The sequence below is a fragment of the Gastrolobium bilobum genome, unplaced genomic scaffold (genome assembly GCF_033153095.1).
Source record: "Gastrolobium bilobum isolate Gb01-03AN ecotype WA unplaced genomic scaffold, APGP_CSIRO_Gbil_v1 utg41746, whole genome shotgun sequence".
In the NCBI taxonomy this organism is placed as follows: Eukaryota; Viridiplantae; Streptophyta; class Magnoliopsida; order Fabales; family Fabaceae; genus Gastrolobium; species Gastrolobium bilobum.
The window spans coordinates 1-19,416 of NW_026898847.1; the positions used below are offsets into that span (position 1 = coordinate 1).

Sequence of the window (19,416 nt, forward strand, 5' to 3'; positions counted from 1 at the left end):
AGGGTTTCCACTTTACTACAAATTTTCTGAACCCTAACTAAAGAATTAATTTTTAATTTGCGCGAGTTCGACAACTCGTGTCAAATTTGGCGCCGTTGCCGGGGAAATTGCATCGGTCTAAATCATTTTCTGATTCTTGATCATCTTCTTTTTCATCTTCATCTTCTTTTTCTTTAATTTTCGTTCTCCAAAAAAAAAAAAAAATTAAAAAATTTTTGTTGTCTTATCGTACGTTTTGTGATTTTATTGCTGTATGCTTTGCCTATGATGCATGACTAGGAGTAATACCAGTTTTGATGATTTATATGCATATGACCCTGTGATAGAGAGATCATTGCATGCTGCTAGTAGAGCTCGTAGGTTGACTTACAGTAGAGCTGTTCCTGAGCATACCTTAGAGTCTGTTGAGTCTATCGAGTCTGTTTGTTCGAGTCCTTTACATAGTGTTTATTCGTTTGGTCATTTATTTGATTCTGAAATCATGGGTGATAGAACACTTAAGCAATTGGCTGCTCCTAATGTTGATAATGAGCAGCCCTTGTGTATTCGTTATACTAATCCTGTTGTACCTTTTGAGCTTAAGTCTGGACTAATACACTTGCTGCCCAAGTTTCATGGTCTTGCAGGTGAGGATCCCCACAAACATCTGAAGGAATTTCATATAGTCTGCAGCACTATGAAGCCAACAGGGGTGGATGAGGAACAAATCAAGCTGCGTGCTTTCCCTTTCTCTTTGGACAGTGGAGCTAAGGACTGGTTGTACTACCTGCCACCTTCCTCCATTGTAAGCTGGAATGACATGGCCAGATTGTTTCTGGAGAAATTCTTCCCTTCATCCAGGGCCAGTTCAATCAGAAAGGAGATCAGTGGCATAAGGCAAGCTAATGGCGAGAACATGCATGAGTATTGGGAGCGATTTAAAAGGCTTTGTTCAAGCTGCCCACACCATCAAATTCCAGACAATCTCCTGCTTGTTTACTTCTATGAAGGGCTGCTGCCTATGGATAGGAACCTTCTGCATGCAGCTAGTGGAGGAGTCCTGAGCAATAAAACACCTAATGAGGCCAAGGAGCTGATTGCTGAGATAGCTGCTAATGCTCAACAATTTGGCACTAGAGCAAGCAGCAGTGCAGTGTTCCAAGTGCAAACTTCTCCAATGCAAAATCCAATAGTGGCAGCAGCAGGAGCATCAAGCACAGATAACCAGAGAATAGAGAACAGGCTTGATGAGTTGACATCAATGGTGAGGCAGTTGGCAGTGACACAGACAGTGCAACCTTATGCTCAACAGACAAACAACCCGTGTGGCATCTGCTGTGATCCTTCTCATCCCACAGATGCTTGTCCTTCCTTACATGACAGCGGTTCCCAAGTTGACCAGTCTGTTGCTGCAGTTTTTCCTGAAAATCCACAGCACCAGCACCAGCAGCAAAATAATCCATTCTCCAACACTTACAATCCTGGCTGGAAGAATCATCCCAACCTCATATGGAACCAGAATCAGCAAAATGTTCCATATCAGAGTCAACAAAATTTACCATTCCAGCAGAGGCAGCAGTTTGTGCCTCCACAACAGAGGCAAAATTTTCAACAATTTGCCCCTTAGCAGCCAATGCAGCAGCAGCCACCAGTGCATCAGCAAGCTAGTAGAAATGGCCCTTCTTTGGAGGATTTAATGAAACAGATGGCCACTAGCAATCTGCAGTTCCAGCAGAGGACTGAGTCTTCCATTCAGAATCTACAAACACAGATTGGCCAACTTGCAACATCAATGAGTCAGAATCAACAAGCAAGTGGTAGCTCCCTTCCATCACAGACAGTTCCAAATCCAAAGGGAACCGGCAATGTTAGTGCCATCTCTCTGCGGTCTGGCAAGCAACTGGAGGAACCAAACCAATCTGTTGTTAAGTCATCTCAAGGAGGTGACACTGGTTCAAGGAAGCAAAATACTGATACTTCTGATGTCCATATCCCGTTACCTTTTCCTCAAAGAGCCACTCAGTCTAAAAAGCAAGCAGCAAAAGCTCAAGATAAAGAGATTCTTGACACCTTCAGAAAAGTAGAGGTCAATATCCCACTCTTAGATGCGATTCAGCAAATTCCAAGATATGCTAAGTTTCTGAAGGAGTTATGCACCAACAAGAGGAGGCTGAAAGGTGATGAACGAGTCAGCGTCAGCCAGAATGTGTCAGCACTCATCCAGCCCATGCCCAAGAAGCGCCAAGATCTAGGGACATTTACTATCCCTTGCATTATTGGAAATTCTATTTTTCATGATTGTATGTTAGACTTAGGAGCATCCATTAATGTTATGCCTGAATCTGTGTATAAGTCTCTTGGTCTTGGTCCCTTGCGTGCTACTGGTATTGTTGTTCAGTTAGCCAACAAGAGTAGTGTTCATCCTTCTGGTGTAGTTGAAGATATATTAGTTAGGGTGAACAATCTGATTTTTCCTGCTGATTTCTATGTCTTAGGGATGGAGGGTGAGATTCCTAGTAGTACAATTATACTTGGTAGACCTTTCATGAAAACTGCTAGGACTAAGATAGATGTGCATGCTGGTACTCTTTCCTTAGAATTTGGTGATAGCATGGTTAATTTTAATATTTTTGATGCCATGAAATTTCCTAGGGAAGAGCATTCTATTTTCTATATGGATGTAATTGATGAAATGATGGATGATATCTCTACTGACTTAACTGCTGAATATCCAGAATTATCATCATTACTTGATTTGCTCTGTCATGTGATTGTACCGATAGTAGTAACTGTACTGCTTGTGCTGAGATAGCTTTGTGTTGTTCTGATTTTAATCATGTATTGAATGATGATTTGCACAGTGGTTCTGCATTGGTGTTGAATTCTGAGTTGCCTGTTGAAATTATTGAAGGTTCTATTTCTGAGAATTTGATTGCAGGCATAGATGTTAATGTGTTTTCTACAGAACCTGCACCCACTAGACTTCTCCCATCCACTGAGCAACCACTTAAGTTGGAAGTGAAGGATCTACTTGACCATCTGAAGTATGCATATCTGGAGGAAAATGAGCAGTTACCTGTGATAGTGGCCAAGACCCTTCTACCTGAGTGGGAGGAAAAACTTCTGACATTGCCGATACAGGCCGACATCATTTATCCCATTTCAGATAGCTAGTGGGTCAACCCGTTTCAAGTGGTTCCCAAGAAGTCTGGAGTGACTGTAATGGCAAATCCGAAAAATGAACTGGTTCCAGCAAGAGCTCAGAACAGTTTGAGAGTCTGCTTGATGCTGTTTATTCTCCTTAGGGAGTTCAGGGAGTTCTCTTCCCTCTTTTTCTTTTCTTTCTGTTATTTGCATTTTTATTTTTCTTTTCCTTTCTTTCTTTTAGTTTTTGACTTTTTCTTTTCTTTCTGTTATTTGCATTTTTATTTTTCTTTTCCTTTCTTTCTTTTAGTTTATGATTTTTTCATAGGTAGATTTTCCTTTTCTTTCTGGTAATCATTGAGTGGTACATAGAGTAGACATAGATCACAGTGTTTGATAGCATAAATCTGTTGGGCTTTGATCTCGATTCTTGGATTACAACTACCTGTTGATTGATTCTGTGCTGTTGATTGCATGACTTGGTTTACCCTTGTTAGGTTTTGAGCCCGCATACATGGCATATCTTCTGGCCATGCTTTCTTTCTTGTGTGATTCTGCTCTTGATTGTTGTCCTCTAGAACTTGCTCTTATTCTTTTTGAAATTGCATTTTTCACTTGCATGCATGAATATGATTGAGGCATTCATTTCTTTCTTTACCCACTTTAGCCAGATAGCCATCCCTTACATTATTATCCCTTGATGAGCCCCTTTGAGCCTTTATAGCCTTTACTTCTTGAGCCACATTACAAGCCTAAGTGAAAAACCAATTAATTCCACACCTGGAGATTTACTGAGCAATGGTTTTCACTGTGATGTTGTGTTTAAGTGTGGGGGTTTGCCCGAGGCGTGCAAAAGTTTAAGTGTGGGGGTGACAATCTGATTCTTTTCTCTGCTATGTGGTTCTTCTGTGTTATATATATAAAAAAAAGAAACAAAACAAAAACAAAAAGAAAAAAAAGAAAAAAAAAGAAAAAAAAGAAAAAAAAAAGAGAAAAAAAGAAAAGAAAAGAAAAGAAAAAAAATGTGTGTTTATTTTTATCTTTTCATTATCTTTGTGTTGTTCTTAACCCTTGCTCTTGTGAATTTCTGGGGTGTTTAGCTTTCTCTTCCATATTCATCCATACCTTTACCTCAGCCCCATTACAACCCTGCATAAAGCCCTCTTGATTTGTGCATGCATGTGTTATAAGCAGTAGAAAAGTAGAACTTGAGCAAGCCTATGGTAGGATGATTTTCTTGAGTTGATTTGAGTGATATACTGAATTAACTGATACACTTGAGAGAAAAATTGAGAGCATCTTGTAAGGAACCATTTTTGTGCAGTTAACAGTTGCAGTTGAAGTTAGCAGGTCTTGTGATTTGAGATTAGGGAATTTCTGTCCTGATTGATTTACCTGTGGAAGACTTGTGATCTTTGTATATTTTCTGTATGCTTCATAGTTGTTAGAAATGATTGGTTGATCTTAGTCTTTGCTTTCAATTTTAGTTTGTTTTTGCCCAGGAGTGCAAAAAGATAAGTGTGGGGAATTTGATAACTCATATTTTGTTATACTTATTTATTACTCTTGGTTGGTATTTTTATGATTTATTTGAATTAAATAAAGGTCTTTTGGGTCAATTCACTATTCTAGATTTTAGTTGGGTTTAATTGATTTTTGTCATAATTTTCCAAATTTACACTACTTTTGTATTTTGACCATATCTCACTCTACAGATGTCCGATTGACTCCGTTCTTGTTTCTATTTGTAGCTAACAGATAGGGCTACAATCGCTATTTCAGCTACTGAAGCCCAATTCGGACGGGAAGATGGTCGAAACTTGATCTCAAGATGACATGTTTTGCTGGAATTTTATTTTGACGTTTGGACTTGTAATTCACATTAGGACCCAATGTGTTTAGGGCCCAAGGCCATGTTTTATTTTATTGTTTTATTTTTTATTTAGCTTTTATTTTATCTTTGGGCTGAAGTGATGAAACCCTAGCCGTCCTGCGTGACGGCTATTTAAAGGGGACTCTAGGAAACCCTTGGGAAGGAGTGTTTACAACAGAAAAGTATTTTCTCTGAAGCGTTCTTCTCGTTCTTCATCTTTTTCTTCTTCTTCTTCTTATTTCAATTATGCTTACCTTAGCCATCCGAGGCTAAGAGCCTTTTAATCAACCTAAGGGTAATGGATTCCATGGATTAGCCTTGAGGGTCTGCGTTTATTTCAAATCAGTTTTTGTTTCCCTTCCAAACTCAGATTGATATCGTGCGATCGTGGATATTCAATCTGAGGTTCGCGATTGCGATTATGGAAAGGGATTAATCATCAGATTTGATGATTAGGTTGATTGACCCTATGACCTTAAATCAAGCGGGCTGATACTCTGCGATTGTATGAGTAGAAGCATCGTCTTTGATCAAATGCTAAGCGATCGCTTTGAGAGGGTTGTCAATTGGAAATAAGGATTCTGATCCGATTGACAAATAATCACGATTCTGATATTTTTCTTATCTGAGGAAAGACGTCCATGGATCCCAAACCTTAGGTTGGTTAATTTTTAATTACGAATTTTTATTCCAAATTTATATTCTGCCTTTTTAATTATTGAATCAAAATCCAAAACCCCCCTTTTAATTTTCTGTTCTCATAAGCGATTTTAACCAAAACAATTTCCTTGAGAGACGACTTAGGGTTTCCACTTTACTGCAAATTTTCTGAACCCTAACTAAAGAATTAATTTTTAATTTGCGCGAGTTCGACAGCTCGTGTCAAAATACAATAGGGCTTTTCAATTATTTTATCACATGTGGATACTTACTCAACACTATAACTTCCTAAATAACAATAATCCATCATAATTTTCACATTCTATACTACTTTATTTCCTACCCAACCATGCTCATGACTTTCAAAACATTATTCACACTAATAAAGCCATAGGGTTAGAGTTTTGTTACCTCAAATGAACTACCCAAAGCCTAGAAGGCCTTCACCAAGCAAAGCTCCCTCCAAAAATCCATTTTTTCTTCTTGGTGAATAGTAGCTCGAATTTGGGGAAGAGAAGAACTCTTCACACACTCAACAATAGCTCAAATTGATGGGTGGAATGGGTTCATTGGGTGGTTTACAAGCAATCTCATGTCGTGGACTTTGTGTTTTGGTTGAAAATTGATGGAGAAATCAAGCAAAATCAAGCCAAAACCCTAACCCCCCCTTAGGTGATGAAGAGCTCGGTTTTTTGAGGGAAGGGAGGAGAGAGAAGCTGAGGTGAATAGTGATCTTAAGTCACTTAAGGTCCTTATAAGCACATGTGGCTTTTAACAGATGTTTTTCTTTCGCGTATTTTCACTTAAACTGACCCGGAACCAACTTAAAGCTACAAAAATATTTTTATTTTTTTGAAATCACTTACATTAATTTTTATTTTCTAAGGAACAATATTTATAATTCACAGTATGACTTTTGCACCGTTTTTAATGAAATGCACTGTGAACCATTAACTGTACTTTATTTATTTCTGAAACTTAAAACTTATAAACTTATCATTTTCTTGGGCCTATATTGACTTGCTTGGCATATATTGGACTTTCCTATTCTTATTTCATCAATTATTTGTTTTTGGACTCTACCGGTTGCTTACACAGCAGTACAAAATACCCGGTAAAAACACTATTCACGAGATTTTCACGGAAAGTGTCAGACTATACAATTTTTCATTCTGAACTCATATTTGTCGTCAGAATTATCAAATTATGTCTCTAAAATTATTTTGCTCTTTTTAAGCTCTACCGGTTAATTCACAAAACTGTAAATTCTCCGGCAGAACGCACTGTTCATAACATAGTCATGATTACAGTCAAAATACTCGGAATCACTCACTAAATCTAATTATGGCATTTAAATCCTTAAATTAAATCTCTAATTAAAATTTACCCTATAGGGTCATTATATTGTGGTACTATTGTAATTATGCAGATCAAAGGAAAACAAAAATTATACTGATCTCACAGAATGACGCCTACTAGTTCTTTCAGAGAAGAAGGAAGTTGAAATGAGTTGAAAACTGAAATTGAAGAGCAGTATATAAGATGATATAGGGAAATGGTAACCGTTATTTAATGATTTATACTATTTTCTAAATAACAAGCCTTCTATAAGAGAGTCGAATATTCGACGTGAAATGTGAATGATTAATCAGCTTATTCTGTCTACCTGTGCTACGAAATTTTACACAAAAAATAAAGGACGTTGTCAATGATCGAACTTGGGATATCGAAACTTTAATATCATAAAAAGAATCAATTCAATCCAAAAATTTAAGCTGGATGAAGACTTTTTAATAATTTATAATATTCTCGTTATTTAGCTCACTTAGTGATTATGTAACTGGTCCGCTAATCACAGCTACTCGAATCATATATCATAACAATTATTAATTAACAACACTTTTTCGTTTATAAGGTAAAAGAAATCAAGACACTTGTGTTATTTGATTTATACTTAAATATCTTATTGTTTCAGATAACGCACAATTTAAAAAGATACATACATAAAGAAATGTTTGGTAGAAGATTTTTTTTAAGATTCTTGAAAAAATTGGATGAGGTAATTTTATTTTTTCATGTTTGGTATGATATTTCTAAAAATTTTTTGGGAATCTGATTTTCGCGGAATTTTATTTTGTGTGTAAATTTTTTTAAAAATATCATCCAATAATATGGGTGGTATTTTTAGATTCCCATGGCAAGAGAAAACCTAACACAACCAAACATAATATCAAGTAAATTAATCCAATGAGAATATTTTAGTCTATCAAATAATTTTTTGATAATATTATCAGAAGAAAACTCTTTTTCACACCGTATTCTTGAAAATTGTGATTCTTGGATAAGAAATTTTTTTTCTAGTACCAAACGGTAATAGATTCAAACCTCAATGGCTCAAGAGAGAAGTTGCATAATTGATATGAGCAACTATATAATAAATGCATTCGAAGAAAGTATTCGTTGTTTTAAAAAATGGTCATTTTAATTAAAATTAATATTTTATATTTAAAATTTAAATTAAAAAAAAACTTTTTATTTGGAAAAATATTTCTTCAGTTATTGAAGATAAAATTATGTTCAGTGAGTAAAACAACGTCATCTTAAAATTATAAAATTAAAAATTTTTAAAGATAAAAATTAATATAACCCTGCAATAATATATTAGAATTATAAAAAGAAGTTGATTTTCACCCTAAAACGACTCATCCGAAATAACTTCTTATTTTATTGTATAACTCTTTCTCTCATACACAATTCTATGTCACTTCAAAGCACGAACACGACGTTTGAAATTTTTTTTGCATGTTGGACACGTGTTCGACATGGACACGCTTCGACACGCTTAGACGACACGCGATCAACATTTGGGGATACGCGGTCAACTCTTTGACACGTTTTTTCGAGACGCAGTCAACTTTTTCGGACACGTGATCAACGTTCGGACACGTTTTTTTTTTAAATCTTAATTTTATTTTGTTAACTAAATATAAAAGAAATAATTTATAAATTAATTTTTTTCTGTTATGAAATTTGACATGAAAATTTAACAAAGTATGAAAAATTATTTATATTTATATTTATGTTATGAAATTTAAATATTTGATTAGTTATATGACTTATTATCAACTCTTATATGTATTAAATATAAATTATATTATATAAATTAAAATTTTTATTTAATAACAAAACATGTCTCAACATATCGAAATATGACATTTGTTAGAATTAAGGTGTCGACGTGTCGTGTGCATCATTGCTATGTCATATAAAACGAAAAACACCAAATCCGTTTACTATTTGTTTTTGGAAAATATTAGGAAAGAAAACCAGTTTATGTCTTTGGCTATGAAAATTAAGTTTTGGTTTTAAAAAGGAAGGAAAGAGATAGATCACGATTTCAATCAAATTGAAAAAGTTGAAGCATCAACATTTTAGCAATCAAGAAGGTAACCGATCATTTTTCCTTAATTACTCTTTATCATTATATGTAAAAATTGTAGCGTTCCAAAATCGTTCATGATGTGATTGTTAAAATATGAGGTTGTTGATTTGATTGAACAATATCATGGGAAACAATAACTTCTAGTCTAATCATCGAATCTGTGTGCATCGGGATTCTTATTTTCTTTCCACCAAAATTGGCAATATCTTCTATTACTGTTGCGAAATTTAGGGCAATACCATAGAATAGAAGTGATAATCATGTATTGCTGCTTAATAAGCCATTAATAATCCATGTGATGGTTCTGCTTGTTTAGGAAAATGGAAGAATCGATGACCTAGAAAATGGGAATGAGAAGAAGCACTGAATTAACTGAAGATAATTACTGTTTGGTGCTGAAAGCAGGAATTCAACGAGCCACATATATTGAAGAATCCACAAACGAGTGGCTAAAGCTGTTTCAGGACAAATGAGTTTTGTGTTCCATGTTCGGCTCAAGGACATATTCAAGTACAATAGGTCAGCACTAATTACTCTTATCAAGTTTGGTCAATATCTCCAAAATAATTACTTCTCTTAATCCCTACTAAAAGCTGTGTTTGAAAGAATATCTTTATTATTTGTAAAGATCTATTTTCTTATTTCATTAGGATTTAGGTTAGGTCTGGGCTAAGCCCATTAGTATTTCTTTATATATTGTACTCTCCTGAATGAATCAATTTAATATACAGATTTATTCTGTGTTCCTCTCGTCTCTTGTTTCTCAGCAAGCTGATAACCTGTTATATATTATCCGAAATTTAATAATGATACTGCTGCATATATATATTAGAATTAATTGAGATTTGGCAGAAGTTAAAAATGTTTTAACAATGTCTTGTCATAACTTTCTCATTCAGATAACATTTTCCCACTTCCAATGGAATCATACAAGAAAAGAAACTAAAATGTAAAACCTTTAAACTGAAAAAAAATGCCTTCTGTACAAATTTGCCTCTTCTAATCTATCTCAATCTCCATTAGAATGTTACACCCCACTTAAGCGAGAAGTGAGGCTTAGGAACTCATCTTCCATGCATGGAATTGTGAGACCACCTGTTGGATGATCATATCCGAATTCTTCTTCTGATTGACTTAGTAATTCTTGAAATGAAGGCTGGTTCAAGTACGATATAGGAATCACAAACCGCCTCATTTTATCTCCAACATACACTGCAAAATAGCCTTTTGGTACTTCAAACCCCTTAGAGGCTGCTTGGGTTGCAGAAAATGATGTCCGGCTAATACCTGGTAAACGGAAACCCATGTTGCTTCACACAATAAACAAAATATTGATCTCAAAGGACTTGTATAAGAAAGAAATATTTGAGTTCTTATGCTTCAGGATACAAATGACTTGTGTTGCTAGACAGAACCCAAGAACTAGTGTATATATAGTTGCTAAGGGCCTCTGGAATCCAATTCCACAATATTAATGAATGATTTTGATGGTACTATGATGGGGTCTACTAAGAGACAGGGGATCACATGGTATTGTCTTAGAAGATAGAAGTCTCTTTCAAGGATTAGGAAGTTAAATGGGAGTGCATACCCCACACCACCCGAGATAATAGCCAATTGATGACCCATTCGAAATTGAAGACATCCGCATAGGTGAAACCAAATGTTTGTTCAACTTGTGCTGTAGCTAATCCAATGGAAGACATGCTTTAGACATCTCACATGTTACTTCAGATTGACAATGCTGCTGATATACATATCCAACTAATATCACATTAATGGTATGCAACCTCTATGAAACAATGTTCAGAGGCAAGAAGATAACCAATATTTACATGATCACGAGCCTCTATGAACCACACTTTTTTATGTTCATCAGATTCTAAGCAACAGTCCGTGAAATTTGGGTGCATGAAGTTGGCGGCCCTCACCTCCACAAAATAAGTGTCAACATGTTTTATTTCAAGTGAGGTAATCTGTTGGCCTTTGGTCCAGCAGGTGGGACTTACTTTATCTACAATAACGTGTTACATTGATCCTTGAGAAAGTGCTCTAAGACAAACACCATGTGACCTCTTAATGCCATTGTCTCCCGTTGGTCCCATGATTCCCATCTAATAGCCCTCCTCCACCGATCATTCAAGTTTCAAACATATCCATTTATCTACTATATATATTCATGGCTGCAAGCATTCAGAACCAACTCAAATCATTCACATCCTGAAACATTTGCAATTCAAAAGCTTGCATATTATTTACAAGTCTTTTTTTAGACCATTCTCAAGTTTCAACACTATATACCAATGGGTTTTCGTTTACCTGGTATCAGAAGGGCGTCATTAGCTGCAAACCAAACATCTTCAAAAGCCGTGGACGTGCCAAAGGGCTATCTTGCAGTGTATGTTGGAGAGAAAATGAAGCGGTTTGTGATCCCCGTTTCATACTTGAGCCAACCTTCATTTCAAGACTTGTTGAGTCAAGCAGAGGAAGAGTTTGGATATGATCATCCCATGGGTGGCCTCACAATTCCTTGTAGCGAAGATGTCTTCCAACATATAACTTCACGCTTGAATGGGCTATAATTATAAATCTCACACTGTAGGAGACTGACATAGATTAGTAGAGACATTTTGTACAACTTGAATAGGCATCATCTCAACTTGTAAAGATCATCCTTTCTCATGAAACGGGAGAAATTTTTTTTAATCAGAATTACGAATTCATATCTTCTGTTTTACGTGTAATGACAATGAATTCAACTACTCAAGCGGTTTCTCTGTATTTTCTGTTTATTACTAACAAATTACAATGTTCGCTTCTCCCTGCACTTAGGATCTTACGAAATATGAGCAAGGTTGCTTGCTGTAAGTAAAACCAGACTTTGTTGTTCTGATGAATTTCAAAACAGGAAGAACACGTGATTACTAGCAAGGGCAGAGCAAAAGTATTTTACCTAGGATCAAGAAAAGGATAAATTTATTTGGGACAAAGTTAAAATATATACTATTTAAAAATATCCATAATATTCATATGAAATTAAAATTTTGGGGTGCCAAGGTCCAAAACTCCAAATCATACATGAGGTACCTTCCCTGCATAGGCAGGTGCGCAACAATGGACTTAGTATCAAGGTTTATTATTCCCTTGAATAACACTGGCCTCCTTCTATAGCAAAAGCTTTTTCTCACAACATTGACGTATGGTTTATCTATAATTCCATATTTGTAAATTTTCTCCTGTCTATATTGAAGTTTTAGATATGCCTCAAAATTTCCGAAATTCATTGATCAGGGCTGTATTTATCAGATTTCGGTGCTAGTTGTGCTGAAGGTCAACCAATTTGCTCAACTATTTCAGATATTCTCATTCTAACTAGCTCAGTGGCCGAAGATGAAAATGAATAAGAAGATGTAAGTGCTTTAAGAAACACAAATTTGTATATTTATTAGCCTAAGGTATTTAGCCATTTTCTTTAATGGTTGCCTTTTATCTAAGCGCTTTGTAGCAAGACCATAGGAAAAGCTCACAAACTATGGCCTGGCTTGTAACGCCTGGCCGTTTCAAGAATCAACGACTATCCCCACATACTAACACAAGACTTTTCAGTGTGCTTTTTCCTCACTCGCACACTTCCTGAAAAAACTTCCCAGGAGGTCACCCATTCCAGAATTGCTCCAAGTCAAGCACGCTTAACTGTGGAGTTCTTCTGATCCGGGCTACCGAAAAGCAGATGCATCTTGTTAGTATAGGTAGTACCAATTAATTCTTATAAGCTATCCCAAACTGTGCAGTCTCACACCTGCACAGTCTTTAGAATCCCTCTCTTTCGGGTGTCGATTCGATTCATTCATGCATGTAACCCTCCGCTGGAAGCCTGTCAGGAGCCGCTCCTTGTCCGTGCCTCTTTGCACCGGCGATTACTCCCCGCCCTCGTCAGCGCTCGGGATGTTACATGCCCACCAGCTTCCGCCTGGTTCGTCCTCGAACCACACCGTACTGGAAGAGAGGCCTGCTCTGATACCACTTGTAATGCCTGGCCGCTTCAAGAATCAACGACTATCCCCACATACTAACACAAGACTTTTCAGTGTGCTTTTTCCTCACTCGCACACTTCCTGAGAAAACTTCCCAGGAGGTCATCCATCCCAGAATTGCTCCAAGTCAAGCACGCTTAACTGTGGAGTTCTTCTGATCCGGGCTACCGAAAAACAGATGCATCTTGTTAGTATAGGTAGTACCAATTAATTCTTATAAGCTATCCCAAACTGTGCAGTCTCACACCTGCACAGTCTTTGGAATCCCTCTCTTTCGGGTGTCAATTCGATTCGATTCATGCATGTAACCCCCCGCTGGAAGCCTGTCAGGAGCCGCTCTTTGTCCGTGCCTCTTTGCACCGGCGATCACTCCCTGCCCTCGTCAGCGGCTTTTTCCTCATTCACACACTTCCCGGGAAAACTTCCTAGGAGGTCACCCATCCCAGAATTGCTCCAAGTCAAGCACGCTTAACTGTGGAGTTCTTCCGATCCGGGCTACCGAAAAAAGATGCATCTTGTTAGTATAGGTAGTACCAATTAATTCTTATAAGCTATCACAAACTGTGCAGTCTCACACCTGCACAGTCTTTGGAATCCCTCTCTTTCGGGTGTCGATTCGATTCATTCATGCATGTAACCCCCTGCTGGAAGCTTGTCAGGAGCCGCTCTTTGTCCGTGCCTCTTTGCACCTGCGATCACTCCCCGCCCTCGTCAGCGCTCGGGATGTTACATGGCTCTATAAACTAGATATTTATCTAGTCAAAGCAATTTAGCAAATCAACTAAGTTCTAAATTTTTTTTTTTTTTTTTTTTTTTTTAATGATGGAACATGGTTATAAGTAACTATATTTTTCTGTCTTGCATGGACTATATAGTGGACGTACATCTTGTACTACTTGTGTTACGGGGAGGGTGCAACAGATCTACATAACCATTCTACCGTAGACAATTTTATTTTACTGTCTTCGTGATTTCCCTTGCCTCCATTCCATTATTATTTTATAGCTATCAGCTAGATTTTATGGTCTATATATCAGATTCCAAGAACTGGTAGTTTGTCAATATGAGGAACTTATGTGATGTGTTTGGAGCCTGTCTGGAACATAAGAAGGCCATTACATCGGCTTTGCAATTATTAGCTTTAAGGCTGTAAAGTCTCTTTCTGAAGGGATAACTATGTTGGCATGAATTGTCAAATCTCAAGTACTGGTATTTTATCAATAGGAAGAACTTGTGTGATAAGTTTTGAGCCTGTCTGGAACGTAAGAAGGAGGCCATTACATCAGCTATGCAATTATTAGCTTATTGGCTGTAAAAGTCTCTTTCTAAAGGTGCAACTAAGTCGGCATGAATTTTGAAAACTCAAGTAATACTTGATAAACAACATTAAGACAATACCATGTGACATCTCACTAATCCTTGTCTCTCCCTAGACCCCATCAAATAGCTCACCAACCATTCAATTCAGTAGAGACTTGTTTCCACAAACTCGTATATCTATCTATATATATACTCATCATGACATTCTCAAGCAATACAAGTCATTCAAAAAATTAAGAATTCAAATATTTCTTTCTCACACAAGCTCTTGCATTTATTGTATTGTTCTTGGTGTTTTGCAACAGATAACAATGGGTTTCCGTTTACCAGGTATTAGAAGGGCATCATTTGCTGTAACCCAAGCAGCTTCCAAGGCTGTGAACGTCCCAAAAGGCTATCTTGCAGTGTATGTTGGAGAGAAAATGAAGCGGTTTGTGATTCCCATTTCATACTTGAGTCAACCTTCATTTCAAGAATTACTAAGCAAAGCAGAAGAAGAATTTGGATATGATCATCCAATGGGTGGTCTCACAATTCCTTGCAGTGAAGAAGCATTCTTAGACCTCACTTCTCGCTGACTATAAATCATACGGAAGGAGACTAACATAGATTAGTTGAGGCAAACTGTACAGCTGGCACTTTTTATTTTTCTTTTTATCCTTATTTTGTTAGTGGAAAATGCCACTGAATGAGATAGTTATGAACAAAATAGACATTTTGGTCAAATTTCAATTAATTTATATACACTTTTCTACGCCGAAAAATTATATATATAGACAGCTGTTGTTTTTCATATTCTCTTCAAAAGTTATTTTTTCTTTTGTTCTTCAAAAATTATATAAATCATACTGAAGGAGACTAACATAGATTAGTTGAGGCAAACTGTACAGCTGTTGTTTTTCATACTAGAGATCAACTTAAATTAAGCCTAAAACTGGAAATCATATACAATCAAAATATGTGCTGATCAAAATCAGACTGGAATCAATCCTAAAATTAGTGGATTGACTATTGCCAATAGTACTATATTGTTGAAACAGTATGTGATATTGCTTCCGGGTTAATCCATAAATCCAATATATATGGATAGTTACTTGGGATTTTTGTTGCGCGAGGTATCCTCGTACAATACTTTTTGGCTGGAAGACTATTCATAATTGGATGGAGCACTGATTAATGATTTAACAACTCAAGATTTTCTGTGTTGAATAAATTTCAGCTGAAGTTCATATTCTTTAGCTCACGTAGAGATTATGTTACTGGTCCAGTAAGCACAGGCACAGCTACTCGAATCATATATCATAACGATTATTAAATAACAACACTATAGTTTTTGCGGTAGAACAAATTAAAACACTTCTGTTATCTGATTTATAGTTGAATATCTGCATAACATGTAAAATTTACAAAACCTACGTAATGGATGAGAGAAATTATGTAAGTAATATATTTGATGAGAGTATTTACTTTTAGAAAAAAAAAAAGGCAAAGAAAAACAGTTTCTGTTTTGCCTATGCAAATTACGTTTTGGTATTTTCTATATACTGAAAGTTAAAAAAAAAAAAAACAGAAGGAAAGAGTTAGATAACGGTTCAAGAAGTTGAAGCATCAACCACTTAGCAAACAAGAAGGTAGCCAATCTTTTTTTCTGAATTATTATTTATAATAAAAATTAAGGAAAAATGTGTTTTGTGTTCCATGTTTGACTCAAGGAAATATTGAAGTACAATAGGTAAGCACAAATGACTATTGTCAAGTTTGGTCAATATCTCCAAAATAATTACTTCTCTTAATCCCTTCTAAAAGCTGTTAGCCTAATATACAACCTAAATTTGATAATGATACTGCTGCATACATATGGTAGAATTCATTGAGATTTTGCAAAAGCTAAAAGTGCTTTAACAATGTCTTGTCATAACTTTCTCATTCAGATAACATTTTTCCACTTCCAAAGGGATCATACAAGGAAGAAACTAAAATGGAAAACCTTTAAAATATAAAAAAGTTCCTTCTGTACAAATTTGTCTCTTCTAATCTATCTCGATTTCCATTAGAATGTTACAGCCTATTCAAGCGAGAAGTGAGGCTTAGGAATTCATCCTCCCTGCATGGAATTGTGAGACCACCTTTTGGATGATCATATCCGAATTCTTCTTCAGCTTGACTTAGTAATTCTTGAAATGAAGGATGATTTAAGTACGATATAGGAATCACGAACCGCCTCATTTTATCTCCAACATAGACTGCAAGGTAGCCTTTTGATACTTCAACCCCCTTAGAGGCTGCTTGGGTTGCTGAAAATGATGTCCGTCTAATACCTGGTATGCGGAAACCCATTGTTTTCTGTTGCTCCGCACAAAGAACAATATATTGATCTCAGAGAACTTGTATAAGAAAGAAATATTTGAGTTCTTATGCTTCAGGAAGTAAAATGACTTGTATTGCTTGAGAACCCAAGAACTAGTGTATATATAGTTGCTAAGGGCCTCTGCAATCAAATTCCACAATATTAATGAATGATCTTGACCGGACTATGATGGGGTCTACTAAGAGACAAGGGATCACATGGTATTGTCTTAGAAGACTCTTTCAAGGATTAGGAAGTTAAATGGAAGTGCATACCCCATCTTCTGAGATAATAGCCAACTGATGGCCCATTTGAAATTAAAGACACCTTCATTTGTGAAACCAAATGTTTGTTCATGCATTGTGCTGTAGCTATTCCAATGGTAGACATGCTTTAGACATCTCACATGTTACTTCAGATTGACAATGCTGCTGATATACAAATACCAGCTAATATCACATTAATGGTACGCAACCTCTATGAAACAATGTTTAGAGGCAAGAAGAGAACCGATATTTACATAATCACGAGCCACTCTGAACCACATTTTTTATGTTCATCAGATTCTAAGCAACACCCCGTAAAATTTGCATACGGAAAGTTTGAGGCCCCCACCTCCCCAAATAATGTTGACACGCTTCAATGGTTGCATACTATAATGTCTCCAGTCAACCAATGCCTTTCTTTGTCATAACAACTTGCACAACAATACTTGTTAAGAACACGGAAAGTTCTTCTGATTGTAGACTCCATCAAGATCCTGATGTTTCCAACTGCACAAGTACGATGCAACAAATAATTTAATTAGGGATTGTGACATTGTTGAAGGGGGAGATCTATTATTGTTATGTCCATTTCTTCATTTTCGCTTCAATTTGCCTGTCGGTAACCATAGGGGTGAGAAAATAAGTCTTATCAAGTTTTATTTTTACCCCATGGAAGAAAATATGGCCACATGCCTTAATAGGAACCCCACACTTAATTCTAAGATTAACCCTTTGGTCCTGCTTGTACTGAATATTAAACCAATCAAGTCTTTCTTGCCAAATCCTATTATGTGTAAATGGAAATGAAAATCTTTATTGGTATATTATTGCAAATTGTTGGTTAGTATATGTAACACCCATCTGCAGCCGGTTAATTAACATTCATATGATAGTAAGCGCAACATGCTTAACTTAATTAATGCGGAAGCTAACTGAATAAATTTTCTCTTTTTCCTTATGTATTGCAAATCTTTTCACTTCCATTGCCAAAGTAAAACGGACAACATTTCATCTATATTTTGGACCACTGGACATAATTCCCACCAAGATAATTTCAACCTGAGTGATAGTATAATATAATTCAGGCATACCACAACATAGATAAAACATATTGTCCAGCCATCTATGGCCTAGACTATCTCATAATCCTACTGTCTAAAAATAATGTCCATGATGTTACTTATATAATTACATCAAATAAACAAAAGAGATGCAATTAAATAAGTAACATAGACCTGAGTATGCATCACTAACAATATATACAGACTATCGACATGGCATAGACATCTCCTTTGCTCTCAAAAAAATACATGTCATATACAACCCAAAATAAGGTATGTCAGGTACAAATCTAAATATCCACAAGACCTTGACAATCATGTCAAGTAATATCTCTCATCTGGCCTCTTGCCACGCGATGCCTCAGCACCAGCAGCTCCTGTACCTGAAATGATAATCGCCATAACGCGGGGTGAGATAATATAATTACCTCAGTAAGCTAGGGACCCTTGGAGGGCTCCTCCACCCCTAAGCTCACTTCAGGTATAATCACAGTACATAAAATATACATGCATGCATCAAAATATGTATGACAATGCAGTGTGAAATAATGTAATCCTACTGGCCAGAGAATATAACAAGTATGCATTACGCAAGGAAACACTGTCTTGCAACATACCGTATGAGGAAACACCGTCTCATACTATGCATAAGAAAACACCGTCTTATGCCTCACACAAGGAAACACCATCTTGTGTGGTACACAAACATACATACATATACATGCACCAAATAACAAGTCATTTTCAACATATCATATCAAACTACCACCCTCTCTCGGAGTTTGATGGAACAAATGGGGGATTAACCCCAAGGACCGAATGCTTACCTGTTAAGCACTGTCCTCCAATGCATTCCTTGTATCCAAGGGGTTACAACCACAATTTCTCATAATATCATAGCCTATTCCAAATATGTGAAGACAATCAGTACATATATACTAGTCTACCACATTCAATTTTCAAGACTACACATACAAGACACTTACACTTGATTTTTAGTCCAATTTATCAAACTATTCTAAATGGCGATTTCATAATTTTTCCTTTTCGGGGAACCAATTCCAAACATGTTTAACAAAGGAAGCTATATCCAAATCACTCTCTAGCTATCCATACCATCAAATCCCAATTTATACAACCCTATATCATGCATTTTTTCCAAAAACACAAGAGGAGGTTAGGGCATTTACCTTGGAAGCTTCAAATCACTAAGAGAATGACAATCCAAGCCTTCAAGCCAAGATAAGCATCATTTTTCTTCTCTTTGTGAACAGTACCGGGACCTAGAGA

The 19,416-nt window shown here is 36.3% G+C and overlaps 2 protein-coding genes across 2 annotated transcripts; both read left to right on the forward strand.

Annotated features, from left to right (window-relative positions):
• Window positions 1–271: 271 nt before the first annotated feature.
• Window positions 272–3,153, forward strand: LOC133284703 (uncharacterized). Its single transcript, XM_061481776.1, has 3 exons — window positions 272–1,561; window positions 1,817–2,561; window positions 2,792–3,153. The coding sequence occupies exons 1-3, from the start codon at window positions 272–274 to the stop codon at window positions 3,151–3,153; spliced, it is 2,397 nt and encodes a 798-aa protein (XP_061337760.1).
• Window positions 3,154–11,313: 8,160 nt separating this feature from the next.
• LOC133284707 (uncharacterized) lies at window positions 11,314–15,205 on the forward strand. The gene is made up of 2 exons (XM_061481780.1): window positions 11,314–11,677; window positions 14,665–15,205. The coding sequence occupies exons 1-2, from the start codon at window positions 11,402–11,404 to the stop codon at window positions 15,028–15,030; spliced, it is 642 nt and encodes a 213-aa protein (XP_061337764.1). The 5' UTR covers window positions 11,314–11,401; the 3' UTR covers window positions 15,031–15,205.
• The last annotated feature ends 4,211 nt before the right edge of the window (window positions 15,206–19,416 follow it).